At 49.9% G+C, this 24970-nt stretch overlaps 1 protein-coding gene across 2 annotated transcripts in view; it reads right to left on the bottom strand.

The window, feature by feature from the left end:
- LOC128424273 (SCO-spondin-like) overlaps positions 1-24970 on the bottom strand; it is a 170770-nt gene that overhangs the window by 128067 nt on the left and 17733 nt on the right. For both annotated transcript variants that reach the window (XM_053410272.1, XM_053410273.1), the window contains exons 12-27: positions 23956-24094; positions 23118-23244; positions 22214-22386; positions 20846-21067; positions 19562-19727; positions 16351-16594; positions 13656-13836; positions 10860-10954; positions 9368-9624; positions 9148-9282; positions 7990-8192; positions 6811-6938; positions 5337-5446; positions 2939-3094; positions 1804-1897; positions 425-825 (exon numbers count right to left, since the gene is read on the bottom strand). In XM_053410272.1, coding sequence (XP_053266247.1) covers positions 425-825; positions 1804-1897; positions 2939-3094; positions 5337-5446; positions 6811-6938; positions 7990-8192; positions 9148-9282; positions 9368-9624; positions 10860-10954; positions 13656-13836; positions 16351-16594; positions 19562-19727; positions 20846-21067; positions 22214-22386; positions 23118-23244; positions 23956-24094 — 2831 coding nt within the window. The remainder of the gene's footprint in view (positions 1-424; positions 826-1803; positions 1898-2938; positions 3095-5336; positions 5447-6810; positions 6939-7989; positions 8193-9147; positions 9283-9367; positions 9625-10859; positions 10955-13655; positions 13837-16350; positions 16595-19561; positions 19728-20845; positions 21068-22213; positions 22387-23117; positions 23245-23955; positions 24095-24970) is intronic.

Below are 24970 nucleotides of genomic sequence, written 5' to 3'. Positions count from 1 at the left end.
AATATCCCCAAGAGGACACACCAGGACCACTATGGGCTGCCAAACTCTGCCAACCGTCCACCCAAAAAATCCGCCAAACCTCCTTTCTCAAACTCCAACTCTGCACTGGCCTCAAAGGTCAGTACAAAAGTTCATGGGGTTGCTAGCCTTTCCCTTTTTGTGCCGTTTTTGCAGCTTTCCTGCTCTTTTCAGGCCGTTTCTGCCCTTTCTGCAGTTTAAATCAATTTACTTAATTATTTCCCAGCACCGCACATATACAAGAGTCGACCACGTCTAAGTGGGGAGACACCTGTATACCCATTTTTAAGTACACTGTTATGCAGACAGAATTCCACTTGCCCCCCAGGTCAGCTGGTAATCTCTCCCTGCGCCCCCCCCCCCGCATTTCAGCTGCTCTGAGTGTCTCCCTTTGCTCTGCGCTCACCTGCCTCGTCGGAATGATCCGCAAAGCCGCAGTCCATTTCCCCGTCACAGAGATGCTCGCGGGGGATGCAACGCCCGTTGGCACAGCGGAACTCCTGCAGGGCGCAGGCGGGCAGCGGGCAGTCCCTCTCGTCCGAGCCGTCCAGACAGTCCGCAGTTCCATCGCAGCGGTATCCCCAGGGCACACACTGTCCGCTGGCGCACTGGTACTGGTGAGGGGCGCAGCTCAAGGTGCAGAACTCGTCCGAGCCGTCCCCGCAGTCGTCCTCATTGTCGCATGCCCAGGCACCGGGCACGCAGCGCCCACCTGTGTGGCAGGCAAACTCTGTCTCGGCGCAGCGGGGCGATGTGGCGCAAGGTTCTAGGGGGGCAACGCACTGCCACAAGCCAGCCTCACAGGAGCTGCGGAAGGGAGAAGTGTCAGAAAGAGTGGGGTGGGTGTGAGGTGGGCACTGGGGCTGTCTGAGGCTCAGGGCAGCGCCACGAGGAGAGGTCATGGCACGACAGCTACGGTCATTCCTGGACAGGGAATAGTTAGCCACAGTAGTTCGCGCATTGCTTACCTCAGGACTGGGCTGCTGCAATATGCTCTTTGAGGGGCTTCCTTTGCAAAATTTATTTGTTGTCGTTGTTTAGTCATGTCCGAATCTTCGTGACCCCATGGACCAGAGCACTCCAGGCATTTATTTATTTACACAGAGCTAAATAAAATATTTAGTGGTGCCTCCGGTTGCGAACGGGATCCGTTCCAGAGGTCCGGCCATATCGCGAAGTTTTTGCAACCGGAGGACCGCTTCTGCGCATGCGCGAGCGGCGAAACACTTCCGGGTTACAGTGCAGAATGAACATCGTGTTGCACTTGTAAAGGTAAAAAAGGTAAAGGACCCCTTAATGGTTAAGTCTAGTCAAAGGACTTCCTTTCATGGGGTTGTGGTGCTCATCTCGCTTTCAGGCCGAGGGAGCCGGTGTTTGTCCGCAGACAGCTTTCCGGGTCATGTGGCCAGCAGGACTAAACCGCTTCTGATGCAACAGGACACCGTGGCGGAAACCAGAGCGCATGGAAATGCCGTTACCTTCCTGCTGTAGCGGTACCTATTTATCTACTTGCACTGGTGTGCTTTTGAACTGCTAGGTTGGCAGGAGCTGGGACAGAGCAACAGGAGCTCACTCTGTCGCGGGGCTTCGAACCGCCAACCTTCTAATCGGCAAGGCCAAGAGGCTCGGTGGTTTAGACCACAGCGCCCCCCCCCCGCGTCCTGCTTTTTACACGCCCCCCCCCCCCGTAAAAGTGTGGCGGGCCTGAGCAGTCTTAGGTGCATTCATGGGTAGGTAGACAATTCTTCCCATCTGCCCTGCTCCAGCCAACCTTTACGGACTTACCAGTTCCTGCATTCCTGCATCACCAGGGCTCCCAGTGGGAATAGAGTGCCCTCCCAGTAGCAAGGGCACTCGGAGGGGTCGATGCAGCGGCCGCCTGGCAGGGAAGGAACAGCAGATAATCAGGAGAGCCCTGTTGGATCAGGCCAATAGCCCATCGGGTCCGGCCCCAGGTTTGAAACCTGCAAGCAGGATCTCCTCCCTGAGCAGAGCTCCTTGGGCGGATCTCAACACTTGCGGGAGCGCTGACGGGTTGCTGCAGGAATGGCGGAGAGGCATTTCAGTTTGTACCCAGCTGGATAGCCTAGTGGGTAGAGCACGAGACTTGTAGCCTCAGGGTTGTGGGTTCGAGCCCCACATTGGGCAAAAGACTCCTGCATTGCAGGGGGTTGGACTAGATGACCCTCGTGGTCCCTTCAAACTACGATTCTAGGATTTTCATCCATCCATCCAGGGACTTCTCATCATGGCCGATGACCAGGGAGGACGGTCGTAGCAGCCCAGAGATGGAAGGATGATAAAGTTCCAACCAGAGAAGAATGGATAATCAAGATGATGGACGATGCCAAAACGGCAAAATTGACAGGGAGAATCAGAAACCAGTAAGATAATAAATTTAATAAAAAATGGGAAAGAATTACAGATTATCTTAAAGAACACAGTTAAAAAGGTTAGAAGGATTAACAGAACACTTGTAATAATTCTATGGTTATAAATGGAAATTTTAATACAATTTGGATAATATTATAGGATGCAGTATAAAATGAAGCACTATGGAAGCCACAGGAAGGTGGAGGGAAGTCCACAGATCCAGGGAATCCTAGATACGTATAAAACTGACTATAAAAACATGTAGATTTGAATGTAAACGATATTTGTAAAAACTTAAAATAAATATATATATATTTAAAAAGGGAGGACGAAAGTAGCAGTCGAGTGCTGCTCTTCCCGCACACCAGCTGACCCTTTGCAACCTTCTTCAGCACAGGGACCCAACGCCTCTTAGAATAATAGAATCGTCAAGTCGGAAGGGACACCCCAAAGGCCATCTAGTCCAACCCCCTTCAATGCAGGAGTCGCAGCAAAAGCATCCATAATAGGTGGTCCTCTGACCTCCGCCCCCCGCCCCCCATCTTACCATGCAGCACTTTGCCCTCCGGGCAGAAGCATCCCTCCACGCAGGAAAGGGCCTCGCTGCTGCAGTGCTCGGCCCCCTCCAGGCCGAAGTTCTTGCAGGTGGGGGGGCAGGCTGGGCCGCAGGCGTCGTACTCCAGCCCGTAGTCACACTGCATGGCTGAGCAGGGAGAGAGGGAAATGCTTGCTCGCTTACTTATTTATTACAAAAACCAAATAAATCACCAAGCATAAAGTGCTGTTTTGAGATGCAGGCCTGGCCAAACTTGGCCCTTCAGTTGTTTTGGGGCGACAACTTCCATCATCCCTAGCTAACAGGACCAGTGGCCAGGGATGATGGGAACTGTAGTCCCAAAAAAGCTGGAGGGCCAAGTTTGGCCATGCCAAGGGACCTGTCTGGGGAATCCAGGGTGCATTGGTCTCAAAGTTGTTATTATTATTAATATGTACAGTATTAACTTAATATACTGTCCTTCATCCAAATATCACAGGGAGGGTTACAATATAAAAACACATCAAGAACATTGTCAGGGATTGGTTTGCAGAGAAGGGGGGGAGAGAGCGGAATGTAGACTTCGTCAGAGTCAGAGGAGGAGGGACTGTCAGGCGACACAGAAGGTGAGAGGGAGACAGACCCAAAGGCTGCTATAGTAGAGAGAAAGGAGCAGCTTCCGGCGCTTAGTTTTTCACATGAGAGGAGAAGAAGGGGGGTTTCAGGAAGCTTTTCTGCTGGAGGGGGAACGGGCGCAAGCCACTTCCGGAAATAGTGATTGAGGCAGACGTGCTTTCAAGAGCTCCGTACTGTACATAGTTTTTGCACTTAATAAATCCTGTAAAAGACAGGCTGGAATCCCAGGCTGTTATCTCCACAAGCACCCACATATCATCCTGACATACATAATGTAACAACAGCAACAAAACAATGACCCACAAACACCCTGACACATTGAAAAGGCCAAAGATTGCTTAATCAGCCAAAGGCCTCAGTGAAGAGGAATGTAATGAAGGTGCCGGGCGAGCCTCTCTGGGGAGGGACTGGTTTCACGAGGTCCTCCAGGGAAAGGAGCAAACTGCAAGACAAGGCTAGCCCTGCTCTCCCCAGCAATTCAGCAATTTGTGAGCCACTGTTAGGGACAGGTTGGGTGCAGAGGAATGGGGGGGGAATCAGCTGGGGAACCAGCACCCCCAGGGGAAGAAGGACCAGAGCCCACAGAGGGGTGGTGGGACGACAATGAGCGGTCAGAGAGTGTAGACTGGGAGGAGGAGGAGGTGTCGGAAGCTGAAGAGGCAACAGGGCTTAGTGAGCGGGGAGAGTCTGTGGCAGAGAGCAGTCCAGAATCAGAGGCAGAAGCTGAAGAAAGAGAGGAGGGAGGCCAAGAGGCAGAGATGGGTCTGGCTGGGGAAGAAGCTCAGGTTGTCTCCTCCTGCTGCTGCGACAAGCTCCCCTCCTCATTTGTCTCCCAGAACCAGAAGAGGGCTGAAAAGGGCTGGGGAGAGGTTGGCTTCATGCAGGCGCAGTCTCTGATGGCTTGGGGGAAATCCTGGAAAGGAGGGGACTTAGACAATTGGGGGAGGTGGGGACCTTCAGTCTCTGCAGCCGCTTCATGATGGTATGACCTGCCAGAACTAATGCCAGTGTACTGGAAAAAGCAAAGATCACCTGTGTTGAAGCAAAGATTCTTCAACATCAACTTCGTTGGACTTGTCATGTTGTGCAGATGCCTGATTATTGTCTTCCAAAGCAACTACTCTATTCCGACCTTAAAAATGGAAAGACTCTCTCAAGGCTAATCTAAAAAAAATGTAGTATAAACACTGACAACTGGAAAACACTGGCCTGCGAGCGCTCCAGTTGGAGAACAACCTTGACCAAAAGTGTCCTGGGCTTTGAAGACACCTGAACTCAGGACGCAAGGGAGAAACGCACTAAGAGGAAGGCATGCTTGGGAAATCCACACAAAAGTCACGCCCAGAAACCAATGTCCCCACTGTGGAAGGACGTGTGGATCCAGAATTGGCCTCCACAGTCAGTTATGGACTCACTGTTAAAACCGTGTTCATGGAAGACAATCTTACTCGGCTACAAATGATTGCCAGAAGCAGCGGCAGCTGCGCTCATTAGGCCTGACACTCCTGTACAATACATGTTTGTTGTTAATGAAGAGTTTACTCCAACTTGCAAGGTGTGATTCTGTCAGCTGCCAGCTGGACCAAAGAATGCTAGGTGCATTGCCTCAGAAATATTTTTTTAAAACTGCCTTGGTGCATCCCAGGTCTCTTCCCTTCTAGGCAGCAACATTTGGACAGTAAGGCCCACTGGCAACACTGGGTGTGCAAGGGGCTTTCCCCCCTTCCGCACAGAGGCCACTTCCAGGCTCCCAAACAAAAGCAGCGTGACTTACGGCAGAGATCCTGGCTTCTCCAGCGCACAGGAACCCCCCGCTGGCTGCACTCCTCTGCGTAGGTGGCAATGGCGGTGCAGAGGCACTCACAGTCCCCTCCGGAGTCACAGCTGCGGGGAGAAGAAAGTCAGGGAGGGGCAGGTAGGCACATGGAGGGGGACAGTAAGGTAAAGGTAAAGGGACCCCTGACCATTAGGTCCAGTCGTGGCCAACTCTGGGGTTGTGGTGCTCATCTCGCTTTACTGGCCGAGGGAGCCGGCGTACAGCTTCCGGGTCATGTGGCCAGCATGACCAAGCCGCTTCTGGCGAACCAGAGCAGCGCACGGAAACGCCGTTTACCTTCCCACCAGAGTGGTACCTATTTATCTACTTGCACTTTGATGTGCTTTTGAACTGCTAAGTGGGCAGGAGCAGGGACTGAGCAACGGGAGCTCACCGCGTTGCGGGGATTCAAACCGCTGACCTTCTGATCGGCAAGTCCTAGGCTCAGTGGTTTAACCCACAGCGCCACCCGCGTCCCAGGGGGACAGTAGAGGGACACAAGAGGGTCTCCTACTCAGGAACAGCCTCCTAAGAAGAGCCCCCCCTCAAGCTCACAAGGTTCTAAATGCATTTTCAAAACTCCCCAAGTTATCATTTCTAAAGCCCCTTGTAGGGGAAGACACATTCCCTACCCCGATGGCCTCGTACCTGGTTGTGAATCTCCCTAATCACCACCACTACCACCAATAATATTTATATACCACTTAATATGCAACCCCCCCAAACGGTTTACATAAAACATAGTAAGATAAATGAAAAGAGGAGGGAAATGTACTATCAATTAGGCTTGCCACGTGTTAGGAAAATTCCTTACATGTCCTGGTTTTCAGGAGTAAAAACGGCATCAGGGGGAATTTTGCAAAACCGGCAAAATGTCGGGGGAAACCCGGATGTATAGGAAAATGCAGCAGAAACCACTCAAAAAGCTTAGGATCACTATTTTTGAGTTGGGTTTATTAAAAAAAAAGAGCTGAACAATTTTGGAGTCTTCCTAATAACAGCTCAACAACTGCAGGTGTCAGGGATTTTATGTTTAGAAATATGGCAACCCTATAGAAATACAACATTTAAACCAAAGATATAAAAAAGAAGGACATCAGTAAAACAACAACAGAGAAGCCCTCAATTAAATATTTTTAATGTTTAATACAGTGGTACCTCTGGTTGCGAACGGGATCCATTCCGGAGGCCCGTTCGCAACCTGAAAAGAATGCAACCCGCGTCTCCGCACGCTTCTGCATGTGACATTATTTTGCGCGTCTGCGCATGCGCAAGCGGCGAAACCTGGAGGTAACCCGCTGCATTACATCTGGGTTGCCGCGGGACACAACCTGAAAACGTGCAACCTGAAGCAAACATAACATGAGGTATGACTGTATATCAATAGATGAATATCAAGGTATAACCGAAATATCACTTGCCAGCCCCCTACCCGCAGGCGTCGAAGATGCACCACTCGTAGAACTGCTGGCAGGGGAGTTCCTCATGGCAGGGGGCGAAGAGGTCCTGCAAGAGGACCCCACAGCGCTTCCGGGCCCAGGTCACGCGGTGAGAGTTCACCTTGGTGGTGGGAGGGAGAAAGACAGAGGTGAGAAGGGCCGCTGTCTTCACCAGAAGCACCTGCTGGATGAGGCCAATGGCCCGCCTGGTCCAGCACCCTGTTCTCACAGGGGCCAGCCAGATGCCTCTTTGGGGAAATCTGAAGCAGGATCCAAGCACATGAGCCACTCTCTTCCTGCGGTTTCTAACAACTGGTACTGGATTGCTGCCTCCGACTGTGGAGGCAGAACAGAGCCATCCTGGCTAATAGCCATCTCCTCCAGGTTGGTGGCCATCACTGTGGCAGGGAGTTCCATAGTTTAACTAAGCACTGCATGAAGAATTTTCTTTTATCTGTCCTGAATCATCCAACATTTTAGCTTTGTTGTATGCCCACAAATTCTGGTGTTATGAGAGAGAGGAGGGGGAAAAACACTTTTGCCTCCCCTCTTTCTCCATGCCAGGCGTCATTTTGTAAACTTCTATCCTGTTGCTTCTTGCTCCTCTTTCCTCTAAACTAAAAAGTCCCAAAGGCTGCAACCATTCTTCATAGGGGATTCACTCCATCCCCTTGATCATTTGGGCTGTGCTTCTCTGGTCTTTCCTCCACTCTAGAATACCCTTTTTGAGTGATGTGACCAGGACTGTACACAGAATTCCAAATGCAGCCGCACCAAAGATCTGCACCTCCAGGGCTGCAACAGGTTAAACCTCACCAACCTCCCCCAGCTTGTCCTCGTATGGTGACATTTCTCTTTATTGTACAGGAACACAGTTGCATGCATTTACCTTTCAAGCTCCAGGGCTGAGTGCTGTTGGAGTCTCCACCCCCCCACCCCGGTGAAAAGCCACTCTTTAGCACTCCGTTGGAGCAAACTTCAGTTCAGGTTTTCTGCGGATTGACATTTGTTCTGATGGAGCGCTAGAGAGCAGGTTTTCATGAGGAAAGCTCTGGAGTTAAAAAGGATGCAGGGACACAGAATTTTAAAGCGTGGGCCAGGCTCGTAAAGAGGTAAATGTGGATCAGCCCAAAGAGAGATGGACTTTAACTGGGCAGCTGATCTGGGCATACCGTGCAAGGGTGCTCAAAATCCTCGCTGTTGACCTCAGGGCAGAGCAGGCTGACGCGCCAGGAGTTGCCAAAGAGATCTGCTGTGGGCTCCACAATGCCTTGCCGGCTGGTGAAATCGTTCTCAGTGTCCCCATCAAAGTTCCCACACAGGCCTGACATGCGGCCTTGGTACATGGGGTCCACTTTGATGTAGATGCGGGTGCCTGTACAGAGAGGGGAAACAGCTCGTTCGCAGCCTCTTGGAGTCAAAATAAAAGGAATCCATGCTGACTTATTTTTAAACTTCATTCCCCCTTTCTGTTCCACCACCACCTCACAATTTTTTTCATTTTAAAAACATGGAAGAAACAGGACTTTCAGCCACCCTGAATTTGGTTTTTTAGGGTTGTAAAATAGTTGCTCTGTGCTTTAGAGCTTCTTCTGCATAGGAAGATCAAAAGTCCAAAGCCCACAGGAGGAGGATTTGCATAGGGTGGTTAAAAGCATTTAAGAGGAAATTTTGCACATGTGAGTCAAAAGCTCAGCCTCGGAATACAGCAAGCAAGGAAAAAGAGAAATTTTACTCCTTATTGGCTCAAAGGTTGGCAGGGGAATGAAAAAATGTCATGTAAGGAAAACTGGAAGGTGGGGAGGGAGAAGAGAGAATTAAGGAAGAACTGAAATTGGAGCCCTCTTGCAAATAGAGCATAAACCTGAAACAAGGACCCAGGGTACAAACCTGAAATAGTTGGAAAAGCTTAACGGAGAAGGCTGGAAGCCTCTGTTTTGATCAATATTCACCAGGTTAGGAAAACAGTCCAGAACAAGACTGATTGGATAGATTTATCTCTATTTTGCAATTATGTCGTTTATTTTGCTCTTATATTTCGACTATATTCTTTCCTCCAACTTTCTCAAGAACTGTTTAACTTTTTACTTTATTAAAGGTCAAGAGGTAAGGAGCGTGGCCCACAATGCACAGGAGCCAATTCCTAGGGGCCGAGGGGTCTTCGCACCCCCAATAAAATATTTGAGGGGGCCACAGTCCAAAGTTGATGAGCATTGCCATTCAAATGATGTGCATGCGCCACATCATGTGATTGAGTAGGCGGGGTGGGGCTCACCTCCTCCCCCCCCAAATATTTTATTAAAGTTGGCACCCCTCCTGCCCAGTCTCACCTCCGTCCCAGAGCACCGTCAGCCCCAGCTGGGAGATGAGCGAGAGGAAGAGCCCGGATCTCTCAAGGGTCAGGCCGTTCCCACTATACGATTTCGGGGGGCGCACCGAAACCCCGTTCACGGTCACATCTTTTCCTGGTGTGCACAGAGAAAGCCAATATCAGGAGGGCACGAGATGGGCAGAGTGGGCATGATAGTTGTCTCTTTCCCATTTAATTACCTCGGAGCAGGTGGACCACTGTGTTGCCAATGAGCACCACGACGGATTTGGTGCAGGTGGTGCCGCTGGTGCCGCAGGGCACATTCTCGGCGGTGACGGTGAAGGCCCCGCTGCTCTCCCGGGCCAGGATGTACTCACAGTCACCCAGGAAGGTGTAGGTCCGCCCGTCGAAAGTGATGTAGTGGGGGTCCCCGGTGGCGACGCACGTCCCGGCGCAGTGGTGGCGGCTGCAGTCCCAGCGCCGGTTTTGGCAAATGCTGCAAGGAAGGAGATGGAGGGACCACGAGGCGGTGAGTGCTGAGCCAAGCACCTCTCATGCCACAGGTCTGCAGCCAATGTCAGGAGCAAGCCAGCAGTAATCACACAGAGAAGGCGAAGTTAACTCTTTATTAGAAGAAACTGGATCTGCACAGGAGTGCCAGGTCAAAGGGGCACAGCGACTCTCCTGGGTAGGTCTTGCCCCTGTGAGGCAAGCTGTGGAGACTGAAGGCCCCTGCCTTCCCACAGCTGCCTAGGTGTTAGGGACCGTGATGAGGAGGGCTGCACTGAGGAGGAATGGTGCGAGCCACCCCCTCCCCCCCAATTCAGGAATCTTCCCAGGAACAGGAGGACTGCATAGATTTGGAACAGTGGTTTACAGAGGGGCATAGTTTAGAAGGCAGAAGCTGGGAAATACTGGATGGGGAACAGCTAGGGGAAGAAGAAACATGGGGAGAGAAAGGATTAACAGATTCACAGTCATTGGACACCATTTCTCCACCACCCTCCCCAAGGTCGAGAAGTGTTCAGAAAATCTCAGAACAGAAAGAGCAGATTACAAGACATAGGAGTAATGTAGATTAATAGGGACGGAGAGGAGAGTGCGCCTTAATTGGGAGCGCCGCCATTTCTAGGGAGACGTGTTCTTTGGTCTCTCACTGTGATTATTAAGAATCTAACTGTTAAGACATTCCTTTCGTTTGATCTTCTTATTTACTGCCACGGGGGAGGAAGTCGATTCCCCAAAGCCTGACACTAAGGCTCCTCCTCTGCCAGATCCTTCTCCAGCAATCTGAGACTATGCCAGTGTTATCTGCCTTTGCTCCTTCCACTTCATGCCTTTTCTGGTTCTGGGACACCAGAGGTGGGGAGCTTGTCACAAGAGGAGGAGGAGACACCCTGGCTTCTTCACTAGCCTGACTCACTTCTGCCTCTTGGTCTCCCTGATTCCATTCACCAGCTTCAGCTTCTGCCTCCGATTCTGGACTTTTCTCTGCCGCAGACTCTCACAGCTCACTAAGCCTTGTTACCTCCTCAGCTTCCAACACCTCCTCTTCCCAGTCTGCTGCCTCTTCTCCTTCTGACCACTCATCGTCACCCCACTACCACTCCCCGGGCTCTGAGCCTTCTTCCCTTGAGGGTTCCCCAGCTGGTGCCTCCCCCCTCCCATTCCTCTGCGTCCAACCAGTCTGTGGCAGCCAGCAGAGCACAGCAGACTTGGCTGAGTCCTTACCACGTGTTGCAGTCCTTGGTGATGGTGTCATTGGGCTGGTACAGCCGGCCGTTGTGGTGGCAAGGGCACTCCTCCGGGGAGACACAGCGCTCGTTCTGAAAGACGGAATCAGCAGGGAAACGTGAGAAGGTTCTCCTCAACCATGTGGGGTCACAGAACCGTAGGGGCCAGCAGGTGCCGTGGTGCAAAACTCCCTCCGGTGCCCCTGCCCCGTTGCCCAGAGTTGTCTGCCTTTTTTTTAGGGAAGATGGCGCTGCCGGAGGGGCTGGAGGAGGCGGGCAGTGGCTGGAGGGTGGCTTCTCTGGTGGGGAAGAGGCGGGGCTGGATGCGGCACCTCCTAGCTCAGCTGGCCGCTTTGTGCCGCAGTAGCCATGGCAGACAGAGGCTCCTGGCATGGCGCTGCTTCAGCGCGGCATGGTGGAGGCGGACGAGGGTCGCGAGCTGATGCCGGGAGGCACTGCGTCCAGCCTCCCCCTGGCGCCCTCCAGAACTTGGCGCCCTGCGCCACTATGGGTAAGACTGTTAGAATATTCCGTTCCACCTTAAGGGACAGGAATGAGGCTGCTGTGTGTCCCGTGTCCGTTTACACTCCAGCACAGCTTGCTGGGAACTTCCGTTTGTGTATAGCTTTTGCTTTCAGCTGCTTGCTTTTGGACATGAAAGGGAGAAGACGTGTTTTGTCCTGATGTATGCTGAATAAACTGCTGGCAAATATGCTCAACACAGCCCTTCCCTGCCACTGAGTGTGCGTGCCCAGCTTCTGAAGGCTTTCTGAAGCTCGGCTCACAGTTTCATGCTGATCCAACGACTGGAGCTCACCTGGCTCACCGGCCGGTGGGTTGGGGCCTGCTGGGGGGCCTGCCAATTGCCCCCGATTCCTTGCCTGCATCCCAACACGGATGCCCCTGGGGGTCAGGCGGCTGCAAGCAACTCCCTCGGCCGGCTGCCCGGGAACGTACAAAGCCCAGGAAAAGTTTCTTACCACCCACCTGTTTATTCAATATTTACAGAGAGGGGCTTTGGAACACAGCCTCAGATGATGGCGTTGTCCCGAGTGAATCTCCACCCTCTCTCTCCCACTTCCTCATTCATCATCATCATCACCATCACCTCCTCTACCGGTGCTGCTACCTGCCCTCTGTCTTCCAGCTCTTTGGTCTCCTACTTTTAAGGCTCTCCAGGTTCTGGGAGATGGAGGGTCTGGGATGCTTTCTAGTGAGGACTTTTCAGCCAGCTGCTGCTCCATCTCTGCCTCCTCCTCCTCCTTCCCCATCATTTCCCAACTTTCTCCTCATCTGCCTCTGAGCTGTGACCTCCCTCAAACCCCTGTTGCAATTCTGAACTGTCTTCCTCTTCTCCGGAAGGATCAAACTGGGGAGGCAGACTCCACCATTCCTCCCCTGCCCAGACCCTGACAATAGGATTGTTTTGTTTTAATAATAATCTTTATTGGTTTAAATTACACACATATACACAGAAATACACAGAAAGAGAAAGAGAAAGAAAAAAGAAGAAAAGGAAAAGGGAGAGAAGATTGCAAAAGAAAGGAAAAAAGAGAGAAAGGAACAAAAACAAATTTACATACATAATCTTCCTAGTAACATCTTAATAAACACTTAAATAAAAAGACTTCTGACAAAACGAGTCTTCAAATCGTTCTCATTGCACTGTTTATACTATCTTGCTTTTTGTCCTAAAAAGACAATAGGATTGTAACCGGCAGAATCCAAGACCTGGGAGAAGAGTTGATGGAAGAGTACTGGAAAAAGTTCAAGGATTATTTACAGAAATATTGTAAAATGTTTGAATGTTAAAATGATGTGGGATGTGAAGGTAACATGGCATTTGGGATATGGTTAAAAGAGGTATGAAAAAAGAATTTTAAAAAAGAGAAGGGGGGTATGACTAGAATAATATTATGTCAAAGTATATAAGGTGGAGTAAAGGACCAAGATAAGGGAAATTAGAGACATAATAAGTGGGAATATATAATTATAAATGAGGTTTGAAAGAGGGTTAGAATTTGCTGAATTTGACGGAATAAAGAGGAATACAAAAAAGGGAGATGTGAGGAGGTCAGGAAAGAGGGATATAGAACCTTGAAACTTAAAAGTGGATTCTTTTTCTTTTTCTTTTCTTTATTAAGTGTGTATTTTCTGTTTTCTGTTTTGATATATGTGTTTGTTTGATTTCTATGTTTTCTAAAATCTCAATAAACATTCATTTAAAAAAAAATAAAAAGACAATAGGATTGTAAAGTTGGAAAGGACCCCCTAGGTCAGGGGTCAGCAAACCTTTTCAGCAGGGGGCCGGTCCACTGTCCCTCAGACCTTGGGGGGGGACTATATTGGGGGGAGTGAATTCCTATGCCCCACAAATAACCCAGAGATGTGTTTTAAATAAAAGCACACATTCTATTGATGTAAAAACATGCTGATTCCTGGACTGTCCGTGGGCCGGATTGAGAAGGTGATTGGTCCGGATCTGCCCCTCCCCCGGCCTCACTTTGCCCCCCCAAGCCCTAGCTCAACCCCCTGCAATGGAGGAATCTCAGCTGAGGAATCCCTGGCAGACGGATATCCAGCTTCAAGCACCTCAAATGAACAATATAATTGTAAAACTGGGACGGACCCGTCCAACCTCCGGCAATGCAGGAATCATGGCTAACAGGGGGCCACCCAACCTCTCCTTAGAAGCCCCCAATGAAGGAGAGTCCGCCTCCTTCCGCCTGTGGGGCAGGGAAGCGAAGAGAGGCAGTGGGGATTTTGAGCTGGGCAGTGCCAGGGAAGGACTCACCAAGTAGACGGTGCCAGGGGGGCAAACGCAGCCGTCCGAGAAGCCGGCGCAGCTGAGGTTCCCCTCGGGACTGTCGCAGCTCCGCAGGCAGGAGCCAAAGGCGTAGACCAGCTCCCCCGGGCACAGGACGGCTTGGGGGCAGCTCTGCTCTGTGCAGTTCCACGTCCCATTCACACAGACGCTGAAACACAGGTCGGGGCAAGGAGATGTGAGCGAAGGGGTGCAGAGAGAGGTGGGAAGTCCATTCTGCAAACAATGCCAGCTTCCAAGTGTCTTTTTGGGGAAAGGGGGGGTGTCCCTCTGCCGCCCCACTCAGCAGCCACTCTCTTACCAGAGCAGTGCCAGCTTCCTCGAATAATAATAATAATAATAATAATAATAATAATAATAATATATTATGTATTATTTATACCCATCTGGCTGAGTTTCCCCAGCAACTCTGGGCGGCTTCCAATGGAGTGTTAAAAACAATACAGCATTAAATATTAAAAGCTTCCCTAAACAGGGCTGCCTTCAGATGTCTTTTAAAGAGAAGATAGCTGCTTATTTCCTTCACATCAGAAGGGAGGGCGTTCCACAGGGCGGGCGCAACCACCGAGAAGGCCCTCTGCCTGGTTCCCTGTAGCCTCACTTCTCGCAATGAGGGAACCGCCAGAAGGCCCTCTGTGCTGGACCTCAGTGTCTGGGCAGAACGATGGGGGTGAAGACAATTGGGAACAAAAAGCAACAAAGTTAAAAATCAAGGTTTGGGACTTCCTGGGGGCCAAATATATTGTTGCAGGTTTGGAGGGGTCAGTCTGGATGATGCCCTGAGTCCCTCCCAATTATTGGGGTCCTGAACCTGGTTAGAATCTAAAAGAGGAGCTTGCAGAAGTAGTCAGGCATGTCTCTTTGTCAGGGGATGGCCACAGCTGGCTGCTGGTGTCCTCCTCAACATCCCAAAAGGAGTGGCCAGATTGCAAGAGCTGCTGCTATGTGACGGGCCCTCCAGGCTAAGGGCAGGAGGGGCTTTCTTCAACCCCCTCACCTAGCGGCTAGGAGCCAGAGAGGTGAGAGAGAGCTGAGCTGGAGACACGGAATGGCAGGTCAAGTTGATGCCAGAACGGCTAAAATGACTGGAAGAATCAGAAATCAGGAAGACCAAAATAGTAAGAAGGAAAGGGGGGAAATTATAACTTATCTTAAAGACCATTGCAAACGGTTAAAAAAATCATTAGTAGGATTGGAATATCACTTGTAGCTTAATGGTGAATTTTGGACACAGTGGAGAGGTAAAATATTTGGTTTTTCATAAAAGATGCAGGAGGAAACCCAGCCAGATGGGTGGGGTACAAATAAATAGATTTATTATTATTATTATTCCCACAAAGGGGAGGAGGGAACTGGAAGAGATTCCTTGGAATCTTGTTTTTATGTTGTTTGTTGGATATGTGGCTGTAAATTTTTAATTTGAAAAACAACACACACACACACACACACACACACACACAAAATAACTTTTATTTATGCCCTGCCCTCCCTGGCCAGAGTCGGGCTCAGGGTGGCTCACACCAATAAAATTACAATAAAACATAATGGGGGGGGGACTAATTTATTCAAATACGGGTTAAAATACAATTTAAAATGCAGCCTCATTTTAATAAAGGTAAAGGTAAAGGTACCCCTGCCCGTATGGGCCAGTCTTGACAGACTCTAGGGTTGTGCGCTCATCTCACTTTAGAGGCCGGGAGCCGGCGCCGTCCGAGGACACTTCCGGGTCACGTGGCCAGCGTGATGAAGCTGCTCGGGCGAGCCAGAGCCGCACACGGAAAGCCATTTACCTTCCCGCTATAAAGCGGTACCTATTTATCTACTTGAACTGCTAGGTGGGCAGGAGCTGGGACCGAAAGACGGGAGCTCACCCCGTCGCGGGGATTCGAACCGCCGACCATACAATCGGCAAGTCCCAGACACTGTGGTTTTACCCACAGCGCCACCTGCCTCCCTCATTTTAATAGTAGCCCATAAATCAAGACCAAAAGGGGAGGGAAACATAAGGGTCAGACTGAGTCCAAACCAAGGGCCAGGCGGAATAGCTCTGTCTTGTAGGCCCTGCAGAAAGATGTCAAGTCCTGCAGGGCTCTAGTCTCTTGTGACAGGGCGTTCTACCAGATTGCGGCCATGGCCGAAAAAGCCCTGGCCCTGGTTGAGACCAATCTAATCACCTTGCGATTTGGGACCTCCAAAGTGTTGTCATTTGTGGACAAACCAGGAGAGGCGGTATATATATTTAAAGGAAGTTGGATACACAGAGACCTGCTTGCTCTGTACTGAATCCAAAGCCATGACTAATGGAGAAGCGAGATTTTTTTGGGTGCTATGCTGTGAGGGCCCCCTCTTCTTAATGCTCAGGTTCTACATATGTGTAAATAAAACCCCATATCTGAAAAACACCACGCCTCTCCTTAGACTCACGTTGCAAACGCCCCTCGGGTTATCGTGCGTCAGCCGAGATCACGTGGCCGAGACATTCAATGAAACCAACCTATCCCGTAGGGCAGCCACAGACAGGTCACAGGGTGATTTCATCAAACATCTCCTTCCACTCCACAAGAGCCAGAGGACGGTGCCATTGTCGGTGCCTCTGCTGAGATCCCAGATCCAATACGCCCCCCCTCCAAACACCACACCTCCCAGTTGCCTCCGCGACACGTACCAGGTGTTGCAACCCTTCTGGATCCTGCTGCCAGGGGGGTGCGCCTCTTCCCCATGCGCACAGGCACACATGGCAGGCTGGACGCACTGCCCGCTGTCATCCAGCACAGTCCCCTCTGGGCAGTTGCAGCCGGCCACGCAGATGTGGTCCAGATCCTGGCAGGGGCCCAAGCGCAGGTCAGCGCAGGTCGTTCTGCAGGGGGGCACACATTCCCGATAGACTTGCCCCCCAGAACATGGCGCCGCTGTGGGGAAAGGGGAAAGGTCAGGGTCCTGCAAGCAAGAAGCCCTCGGGGTGACACTGGGTCTTCAAGGAAGCCATTGGGGTCTTCAGCACAATTTAATGCTGAATAGCAACCAAAGATTATTTTGTGTGCATGTGGCCAAATCGTTTTTATTAGTTTTCCAAATTTTACAAAATCAGCCACAAATTAAGACGAATTCAATACAATTTCTGCAAAAAACTGGCTTCCTGGACTCCATTCTTGATGTGACCAAAGTTTTCTTTTGCTGCTGCTTTATTCTCCTTGCTCATTTCTAGCTCACTTTCCATTCCTTTCAATTATATTACAAGAGTTTTTTTGTTGCTTTTAAACTTATTTATCCTTAATCATCAGCTATCCACTTGCCAGTTCCTGCATGTGAGCAACAAAATTAATACTTTTTATCATACATGGTGGTCTTGTAGTAAGGTTAAAGCTTACTGGGAAACGATATATAATGAATTGAAAAAGATGTTCAAAACAACCTTTGTAAAAAAAAAACCCCAGAAGCTTTTCTTTTGGGAATTATAGGGACAGAACTACCTAAACTATATAGAGCTTGTGGTGGACTTCAGGAGACAGAAGAGCAATGTCCAGCCAGTTTTGATTGATGGGGTCTGTGTGGAGAGGGTAACAACGTTCAGATTTTTGGGCATTGAATTACAAGAGGATCTGTCCTGGAGTGTCAACACAAGGGGGCTTGTGAAGAAGGCGCAGCAGAGACTGTACTTTTTGAGAATTCTAAGGAAAAACCATCTTCCGCAGAAACTGCTGCTTGCCTTCTATCACTGTGCCATTGAGAGCGTGCTCACTTATGGCTTATGTGTGTGGTACGGAAGCTGTACTACCCAGGACAGGATGGGGTTGTGCAGAGTTGTTAAGGCAGCAGAGAGCATTGTTGGCTGCCCACTCTCCACCTTAGAGCAGATTTATGCCACAAGGTGCCATAGGAAGGCACTGGACATAGTAAAGGATCCATCGCATCCTGGTCACTGTCTCTTCGAGCTCCTGCCGTCGGGACGGAGATACAGGACGATGAAGACAAGAACGAGCCGTCTTAAGAACAGCTTCTTCTCCAGAGCGATCTCGGCCCTGAATGGGAAGCCTGGACTTTGAAAGTCATCTAATCTTCCTTGCTGTACTATACTGTATTGCTTAATTAGTGTTTTTATGGAGCAGTCAAGTAATTTTGTTGTCCCCGAGAGGGGGCAATGACAATAAAGATATTATTATTATTATTATTATTATTATTATTATTATTATTATTATTATTAAACTTATTCATGTATGCAACTACAGAGGCAAGAACGTTGCTTGCCCAAAAATGTAAAGAAGCAGAAGTCCCAGCAAAGGAAGAATGGATACAAAAACTTATGGAATACAGTATGTTGGTTCCTGAACAGCTTAGTTGACGAACAAATCGGCTCCTGAACACCACAAATCCAAAAGTAAGTTTTCCGGTTTGTGAACGTTTTTAAGAAGCTGAACGTCCATTTTGGCTGTTGGTATTGTTTCTGGAGCCAATCAGGCAATCAGAAGCAACGCCTTGGTTTGCGAATGTTTTGGAAGTCAAATGGACTTCCAGAACGGATTGAGTTCTAGAACCAAGGTATGCAGAAATGGCGAAATTTACCAGAAGAATAAGAAATCAAGACAACAAACTTTTTCTTAAAGGAAGGGAAACGGTTTGTTGAATATTTACAGATAAATTGCAAACAGATAAGAACATTGGCAGGATTATTGTAATAACCTGCAGTTCCATAAAAGTTTATATTTAAAGTATATGATTAAATGAGCAAATAAAATAAATTTGAATATGCAGAATGTATTAAAAAAATAAATTTAAGGAATTGCAGAAAGAGGGAGGAAGGAAGCCAAACTTTGAAATGCTGAAATGATTGTGAAATTATTGAAATGTGCAAATTTGAAAAAGTATAAATAAAAACTTAAAAAATAAATAAACGTTTTTCTAGTCTCTAGGCTCCAGCCGAACGTATATAAGGGATCAATGTGCTCGGAGGCACTCACCTCCAGCCCCCCCCTGCTGCCCCCTTGCCACTTAAAGGTAAAGGTAAAGGGACCCCTGACCATTAGGTCCAGTGGCAGACGACTCTGGGGTTGCGGCGCTGAAATATACTCAGAGTCACAAAGTGATTTCATGCTCTTTATTCAGCTCATAGTGGTGAGGAGGAATGAATGAAAGTCCCCTCAAAGTATCTGCTTTATATACATTATTTACACAATGGGCTGCACATGATTGGCTAATTCCGGAATTCTACTGTAAGCCAATCAGGTTGTGGATTCACTTCTATCTGGAGCATGATTGGGTGGTTCCTGCCAACCAATCATACTGCTGCATTGTTCTAGGACCAATCAGACTGCTGCCTTTTGGATCCTATTGTTCTAGGACCAATCAGACTGCTGCAGTTTGGATCCTATTCAACTCAGTACATAACAGGCGCTCATCTCGCTTTACTGGCCGAGGGAGCCGGTGTACAGCTTCTGGGTCGTGTGGCCAGCATGACTAAGCCGCTTCTGGCAAAGCAGAGCAGCGCACGGAAACGCCGTTTACCTTCCCGCCGGAGCGGTACCTATTTATCTACTTGCACTGGTGTGCTTTTGAACTGCTAGGTTGGCAGGAGCAGGGACCGAGCAACGGGAGCTCACCCCGTCGCGGGGATTCGAACCGCCGACCTTCTGATCGGCAAGTCCTAGGCTCTGTGGTTTAACCCACAGCACCACCCACGTCCCTCCTTGCCTCTGAGTGCCCCCCTAAATAATCCCACCACCACCCAGGGACGGGTACCACCCACTTTGGAAACCGCTTTATGAGGTTCTCATGGCCTGCCCCTATTCTCCATCCTGCCCTTGCAGGCACTGCCATCTTGGCACTTGCCCCAACAACACGACAAACACACCCACACCCTGCCCCCCCCCCAGGAAACTCACGGCAGAAGCTCTGGTTCCTCCAGGCGACAGGGGCTCCCTCCCGGGCGCACTCTCTGGCGTAGGCGGCCACAGCGCCACACAGGCAGTCTTTGCCGGCGGAACAGCCACACACCTCATAGAGGCACAGCTGGTAGAATGGGTCCCGCTCCACCACGTCGTGACAGGCCTGCGAGGGGAGAGACGGGGGCCCTGGCATGAGCAAGCAGCCTGGTTTTTCCAGGACGCAGAGATGGCTTGAGGCAGGCCCAGCAGGTCATTAAGACTTGCTCAGGTGCCAAATATATTAATGTGAAAATGCAGCAAAAAGCAATAGATGGTGCCAGGGACAGGTGCCAGGAGCAGGTCAGTCATAACTTACATGGCGTCAATGAAGTTAACTCTTTATTCAAGGAAACAAGGTCTACTTAGGCGGTCAGACCTAGTGAGGCCAGCAACTGTTGCCCCAATTAGGCAATTGCAAGGATTGAATAAAAATTATTATTATTATTAATAAATAATAATAATAATAATAATAATAATAATAATAATAATAAAAAATACCTGAAGGAGCGTCTCCACCCCCATTGTTTAGTCCGGACACTGAGGTCTAGCACTGAGGGCCTTCTGGCAGTTCCCTCCCTGCGAGAAGCCAAGTTACAGGGAACCAGGCAGAGGGCCTTCTCGGTGGTGGCACCCATCAGATGCCAAGGAAATAAACAACTATCTGACTTTTAGAAGACATCTGAAGGCAGCCCTGTTCAGGGAAGTTTTTAATGTTTGATGTTTTATTGTGTTTTTAATATTCTGTTGGGAGCTGCCCAGAGTGGCTCATGAAACCCAGCCGGATGGGCAGGGTATTATTATTATTATTATTATTATTATTATTATTATTATTAGCGGGTGCCAGGAGCAGGTCACTAATAACTTACACAACATCAGTGAAGTTAACTCTTTATTCAAGGAAACAAGGTGTGCTTAGGAGGCAAGACCTAGTAATAATAATAATAATAATAATAATAATAATAATAATAATAATAATTTGTACCCTACCCATCTGACTGGGTTGCCACCCCGTTGCCTCTTAGGGTCTCCTGGGTAATCTCACCACCCCACAGAGCCCAGCAACAACTACTTTGGGGATCACAAAATAAGAGGATGAAGATGGATGGCAGATTTCTGAGATCGGGATGAGATCTCCACCAAGGACACGGGGCCTGAGTCTTGCCCAGATAAATCTCCTGCTTCTGCCTCGGTTTCAGGGCTACATCTTCTCCCCGCTAGCGGCTGCAGGCCCTCCCCTCTTACCTGGAAGGGGGGGCTGTGGAGGACCTCGCAAGCTGCCTCTGCAAACTGCCTCCGCTGGGCGTACATGCTGCAGGGGTCAAAAGGAAACGCGCCAAAGGAGGGGCAGTCGTGCGAGACGCGGAACCTGCTGGCGAAAGCGGCGGCGCTGGACTCCACGTCTCCCTCTGGCGTGGTGAACTCATCCTGCTGGTTCCAGTTGTAGGTGCCGCAAAGGCCTCGGACCTGGAAGGCGGAAGAAGGGACGTACAGTGGTACCTCATGTTACGTCCGCTTCATGTTACGTTCTTTCAGGTTACGTCCCGCGGCGACCCGGAAGTACCGGAAAGGGTTACTTCTGGGTTTCGCCACTCACGCATGTGCAGAAGCACAAAATGACGTCACGTGCATGCACAGAAGTGGCAAATTGCAACCCGCGCATGCGCAGACGCGCCACTGTGGGTTGCATTCTTTTCACGTTGCGAACGGGCCTCCAGAACGGATCCCGTTCGCAACCCGAGGTACCACTGTACTGCTGAGCCAGGGCCTTTTCCATCTCTGGCTGGTTTGCCAGCGACGGTCTCTTTTGGACAGAGATGACTTGGCCACAGCCCTCCACACTCCGGGTAACTTCCAGATTGGATTGCTGCCATGTGCCCTACATGGGGCTGTCCTTGAAGATGACTCAGAAACTCCACTTGGACCCAAAGGCAGCAGCCAAATTAGTGGTGGCAGTGGGGTGTGTGTGTGTGTGTGTGTGTGTGTGTGTGTGTGTTTGCATTTAGATCTCATAAACCATTTCAAAACTGCTTGCACTGGTTACCAGCTTGTTCCTGGGCCCAATTCCAAGTGCACATGCTGGCTGTAAAGCCCCATATGACTCAGTCCCCAAATACCTGAAAGACCGTCTCCTGCCCTACAGACCTTGTCGGTTGCTGAGACTGGAGGAATGGCCCCTCTTGCCCTCAGAAGCTCAGGGGTGGGGGTGGCCCAAGGGGACAGGGCCTTCTCCGTGTTGGCTCCTAAGTTGTGGAATTCCCTCCCCTGGAAACTTCATTGTGCAGCTTCTAGAGGATGCTGAAGAAGCACCTCTTGTTCCTGGCTTCTGACACTTGAGGAGGCTGTTTTTTAGGACCCACCTTATTTTTATGATTGCTTTAAATTGCTTTTTAATAATATAACCTTCTAAGCCGCCCTGGGACCTTAGGGTGAAGGACAGGTAATCAATTAATCAATCAATGTCCCTGAGGATCTGGAAAGTCAAGGGCACACCAGCTGCTTCACACACCCTATGGGTCTGGTTCTAATTCTGAACGGTGGCCCACTGCACATCTCAGAGCCGCAGGCGAGATGTTCCTGCGAATAAAATTATGATCATCATCCCAGGTTCACCTTGTTGGCAAAGCTAGGCTGGAGGGTGATGTAGACTGCCGGAAACTCCAGGCCCCACAGCAAGTGAGCCCCAAAGGCCTGGAGAAGCAGGAAGGAGGAGGAGGCGAGGCGCACCGTCAGGTCGGCGCTGGCAAAAGGGAGGGAGACTTCTTGGCCGTTCACTGACATCTCCCCTGGGAAGCAAAGGAGAAAGGTGAGAGGGAGGGGTGAAAAGGGGGTTGGACTAAATGGACAGTAGCTTGGGAGGACCGGGGCATCTGCAACCTTGCAAAGTCAGCTCATTGTGAGAAAGAAGGTGCTTTGCACAGAGAAGGCCTCATATTCAATCGCTGGCATCATCTCCAATTGCAAAGGGGAACTCAAGTCTGAAGCACTGGCTGGGGAAGGCCTCTCTCTGTCCAGGATTTCTGGAGAGCTGTTGCCAGCCTGAGCTGGATTGACCAATGATCTGTCTCAGGAGGAGTCAGCTTTGCAGGTTCTTGCGATGATTTATCACACCACAGGCATCTTCCAAACCACCTTCAGTTTGCCGAAGGAAGCCATCGCCATCCTCAGACTCTGAACTCTTGCACCCTGGGAATGTGGTAGCACATTTGTGCCAAGCTGGGGGGCTGCAAGGAACCTGTCTGGCTTCACACAAGCAACACCTGTGGTATTCCATGCTGACGTGCCTCACATGTGCACAAAACCCCCAGCCTGAGCAGGGTGAATGCATTTGACCGGATAGAGTGGGAACCCTGTAGTCCTCCAGATGTTGTGGGACTCCAACTCCCATCAGCCCTAGCCAGCAACAATCTGGAGCAAAATCTGGAGAGCCTCAGGTTAGCCTCCTGCCTGCCCATCCCCTATGGCGTTGATGTCCACTCATGAAAGATTCTCCATACCTGTCACCTCCCTCTCTCACCTGTGAAGGACAGGCGGGCAGAGACCTTCTGCACAGTGACAGTCACAGAGTGGAGGCAGCTGCTGGTCCCTCGACTCCCACATGCCACATTCTCCGAGGAAATGTGGAGCTTCCCATCCACATAATCCTGTAAAGTGGAGGAGAGAAGCCCCAAGATCAGTGAGATGACGGTGGCGAGATTGTTACACACACCAAGATGGAAAAATACAACCCTACCTACTATGAAGGAACGATTCCCAAAATTATTGGACTTGGCAGAGATGGCAAAGTTGACGTGTTTAATGAGAGAAAAATACCTATTGGCATTTATTAAAGATTGAAAACTTCTCGTGGAGCTTTGGTGTGAAAGAGAAAATGAAATTGTAGACTGGAAGGCTCAGAAATCAGGAAGATAAACATTTTAATAAGGAATGGGGAAAGTTTATAGTTTACCTTCAAGACCATTGTAAACAGTTAAAATCGTTAGCAGGATTGTAATAACACCTGTAGCATAACAAGAACTATGGATATAATGGATATTTTAAAAAATGGATTTTGATGCAGCAGAAAAGGATTATGAATGGAGCCCATGGAGGGGCAGTGGGAAGGCCAAAGATTCAGAGAAATCGTTTTTCTTTCTTTTTTTATTATGATTTGTGATATGAGTGTAAATTTCAATCTGTAAAATCAAATAATTTTTTTCATATGAAAAAAGGGAAATGAACTTGTAATACCTGGTTTTTGTATAATTTTCTTGAAAATAAACAAATAATGAGGTTTTCCACCAAAGGGATTGAAACCCAGCCGGAACCACACTGCCCCCACCCCCACCTCCTGCCTCCTCACCTGGACCCCTTACCTGCACTAGGATATACTGGCATGTGCCATGGAAGGAGAAGCGCTTGCGGTCAAAAGTCAGGTAGTGAGGGTCACCGGTTATGGCACATTCCCCAGAGCACTGGTCCCGGGAGCAAAGCCAGCGGCCCCCTTGGCACGTGCTGTGGGGAGAAGGGAATGGGAGTCACGTCAGGGTGCTAGAGCAATAGCCAAAGATACTGCTGTGAGTTTGAGGGGGGTCAGTCTGGATGGTGCCCTGGTGTCCCTTCCAATTCTTGGGGTTCTGTGCCCAAGGAGGGTTGGAATCTAACAGAGGAGCCTGCTTAACTTCTCAGGCAAGTTTATTGTAAGATAAGGACCATAGCTGGACAGTTAAGTACCATCCTTAGCTTCCCCCCAAAAATGGCTTGCAGCACGAACTGCGACTAAGAGATGGCGGTCTCTTGACTTTCCTTTCCTCCATCCCTCTCACCTGGCTAGGTAGGAGAAAAGCAGCCAGAGAGGGGTTGGAGAGCTGAGCTGGAAGCAGCCTGGAATCTGGAGGTGCAGAGACCTGCTTCCTCTGTGCTGGATCCAAAGCTGTGACTAACAGAGAAGCAAGATCTCTTGGGGGGCTGATGCTGTGAGCCCCTCCATCATACGCTCAGGTTGCATTTATGTGTCAATAAAAGGTAAAGGTACCCCTGCCCGTACGGGCCAGTCTTGCCAGACTCTAGGGTTGTGCGCTCATCTCACTCTAGAGGCCGGGAGCCAGCGCTGTCCGCAGACACTTCCGGGTCACGTGGCCAGCGTGACGAAGCTACCCTGGCGAGCCAGAGCCGCACACGGAAAGCTGTTTACCTTCCCGCTATATAGCGGTACCTATTTATCTACTTGCACTTTAAGGGTGCTTTCAAACTGCTAGGTGGGCAGGAGCTGGGACCGAAAGACGGGAGCTCACCCCGTTGCGGGGATTCGAACCGCCGACCATACGATCGGCAAGTCCTAGGCGCTGAGGCTTTAACCCACAGCGCCACCCGCGTCCCTTATGTGTCAAT

This window comes from Podarcis raffonei, chromosome 12 (genome assembly GCF_027172205.1).
Source record: "Podarcis raffonei isolate rPodRaf1 chromosome 12, rPodRaf1.pri, whole genome shotgun sequence".
In the NCBI taxonomy this organism is placed as follows: Eukaryota; Metazoa; Chordata; class Lepidosauria; order Squamata; family Lacertidae; genus Podarcis; species Podarcis raffonei.
The sequence above is the reverse complement of the archived record's forward strand: the minus strand, read 5'-3'. Positions and strand labels throughout refer to the sequence as shown.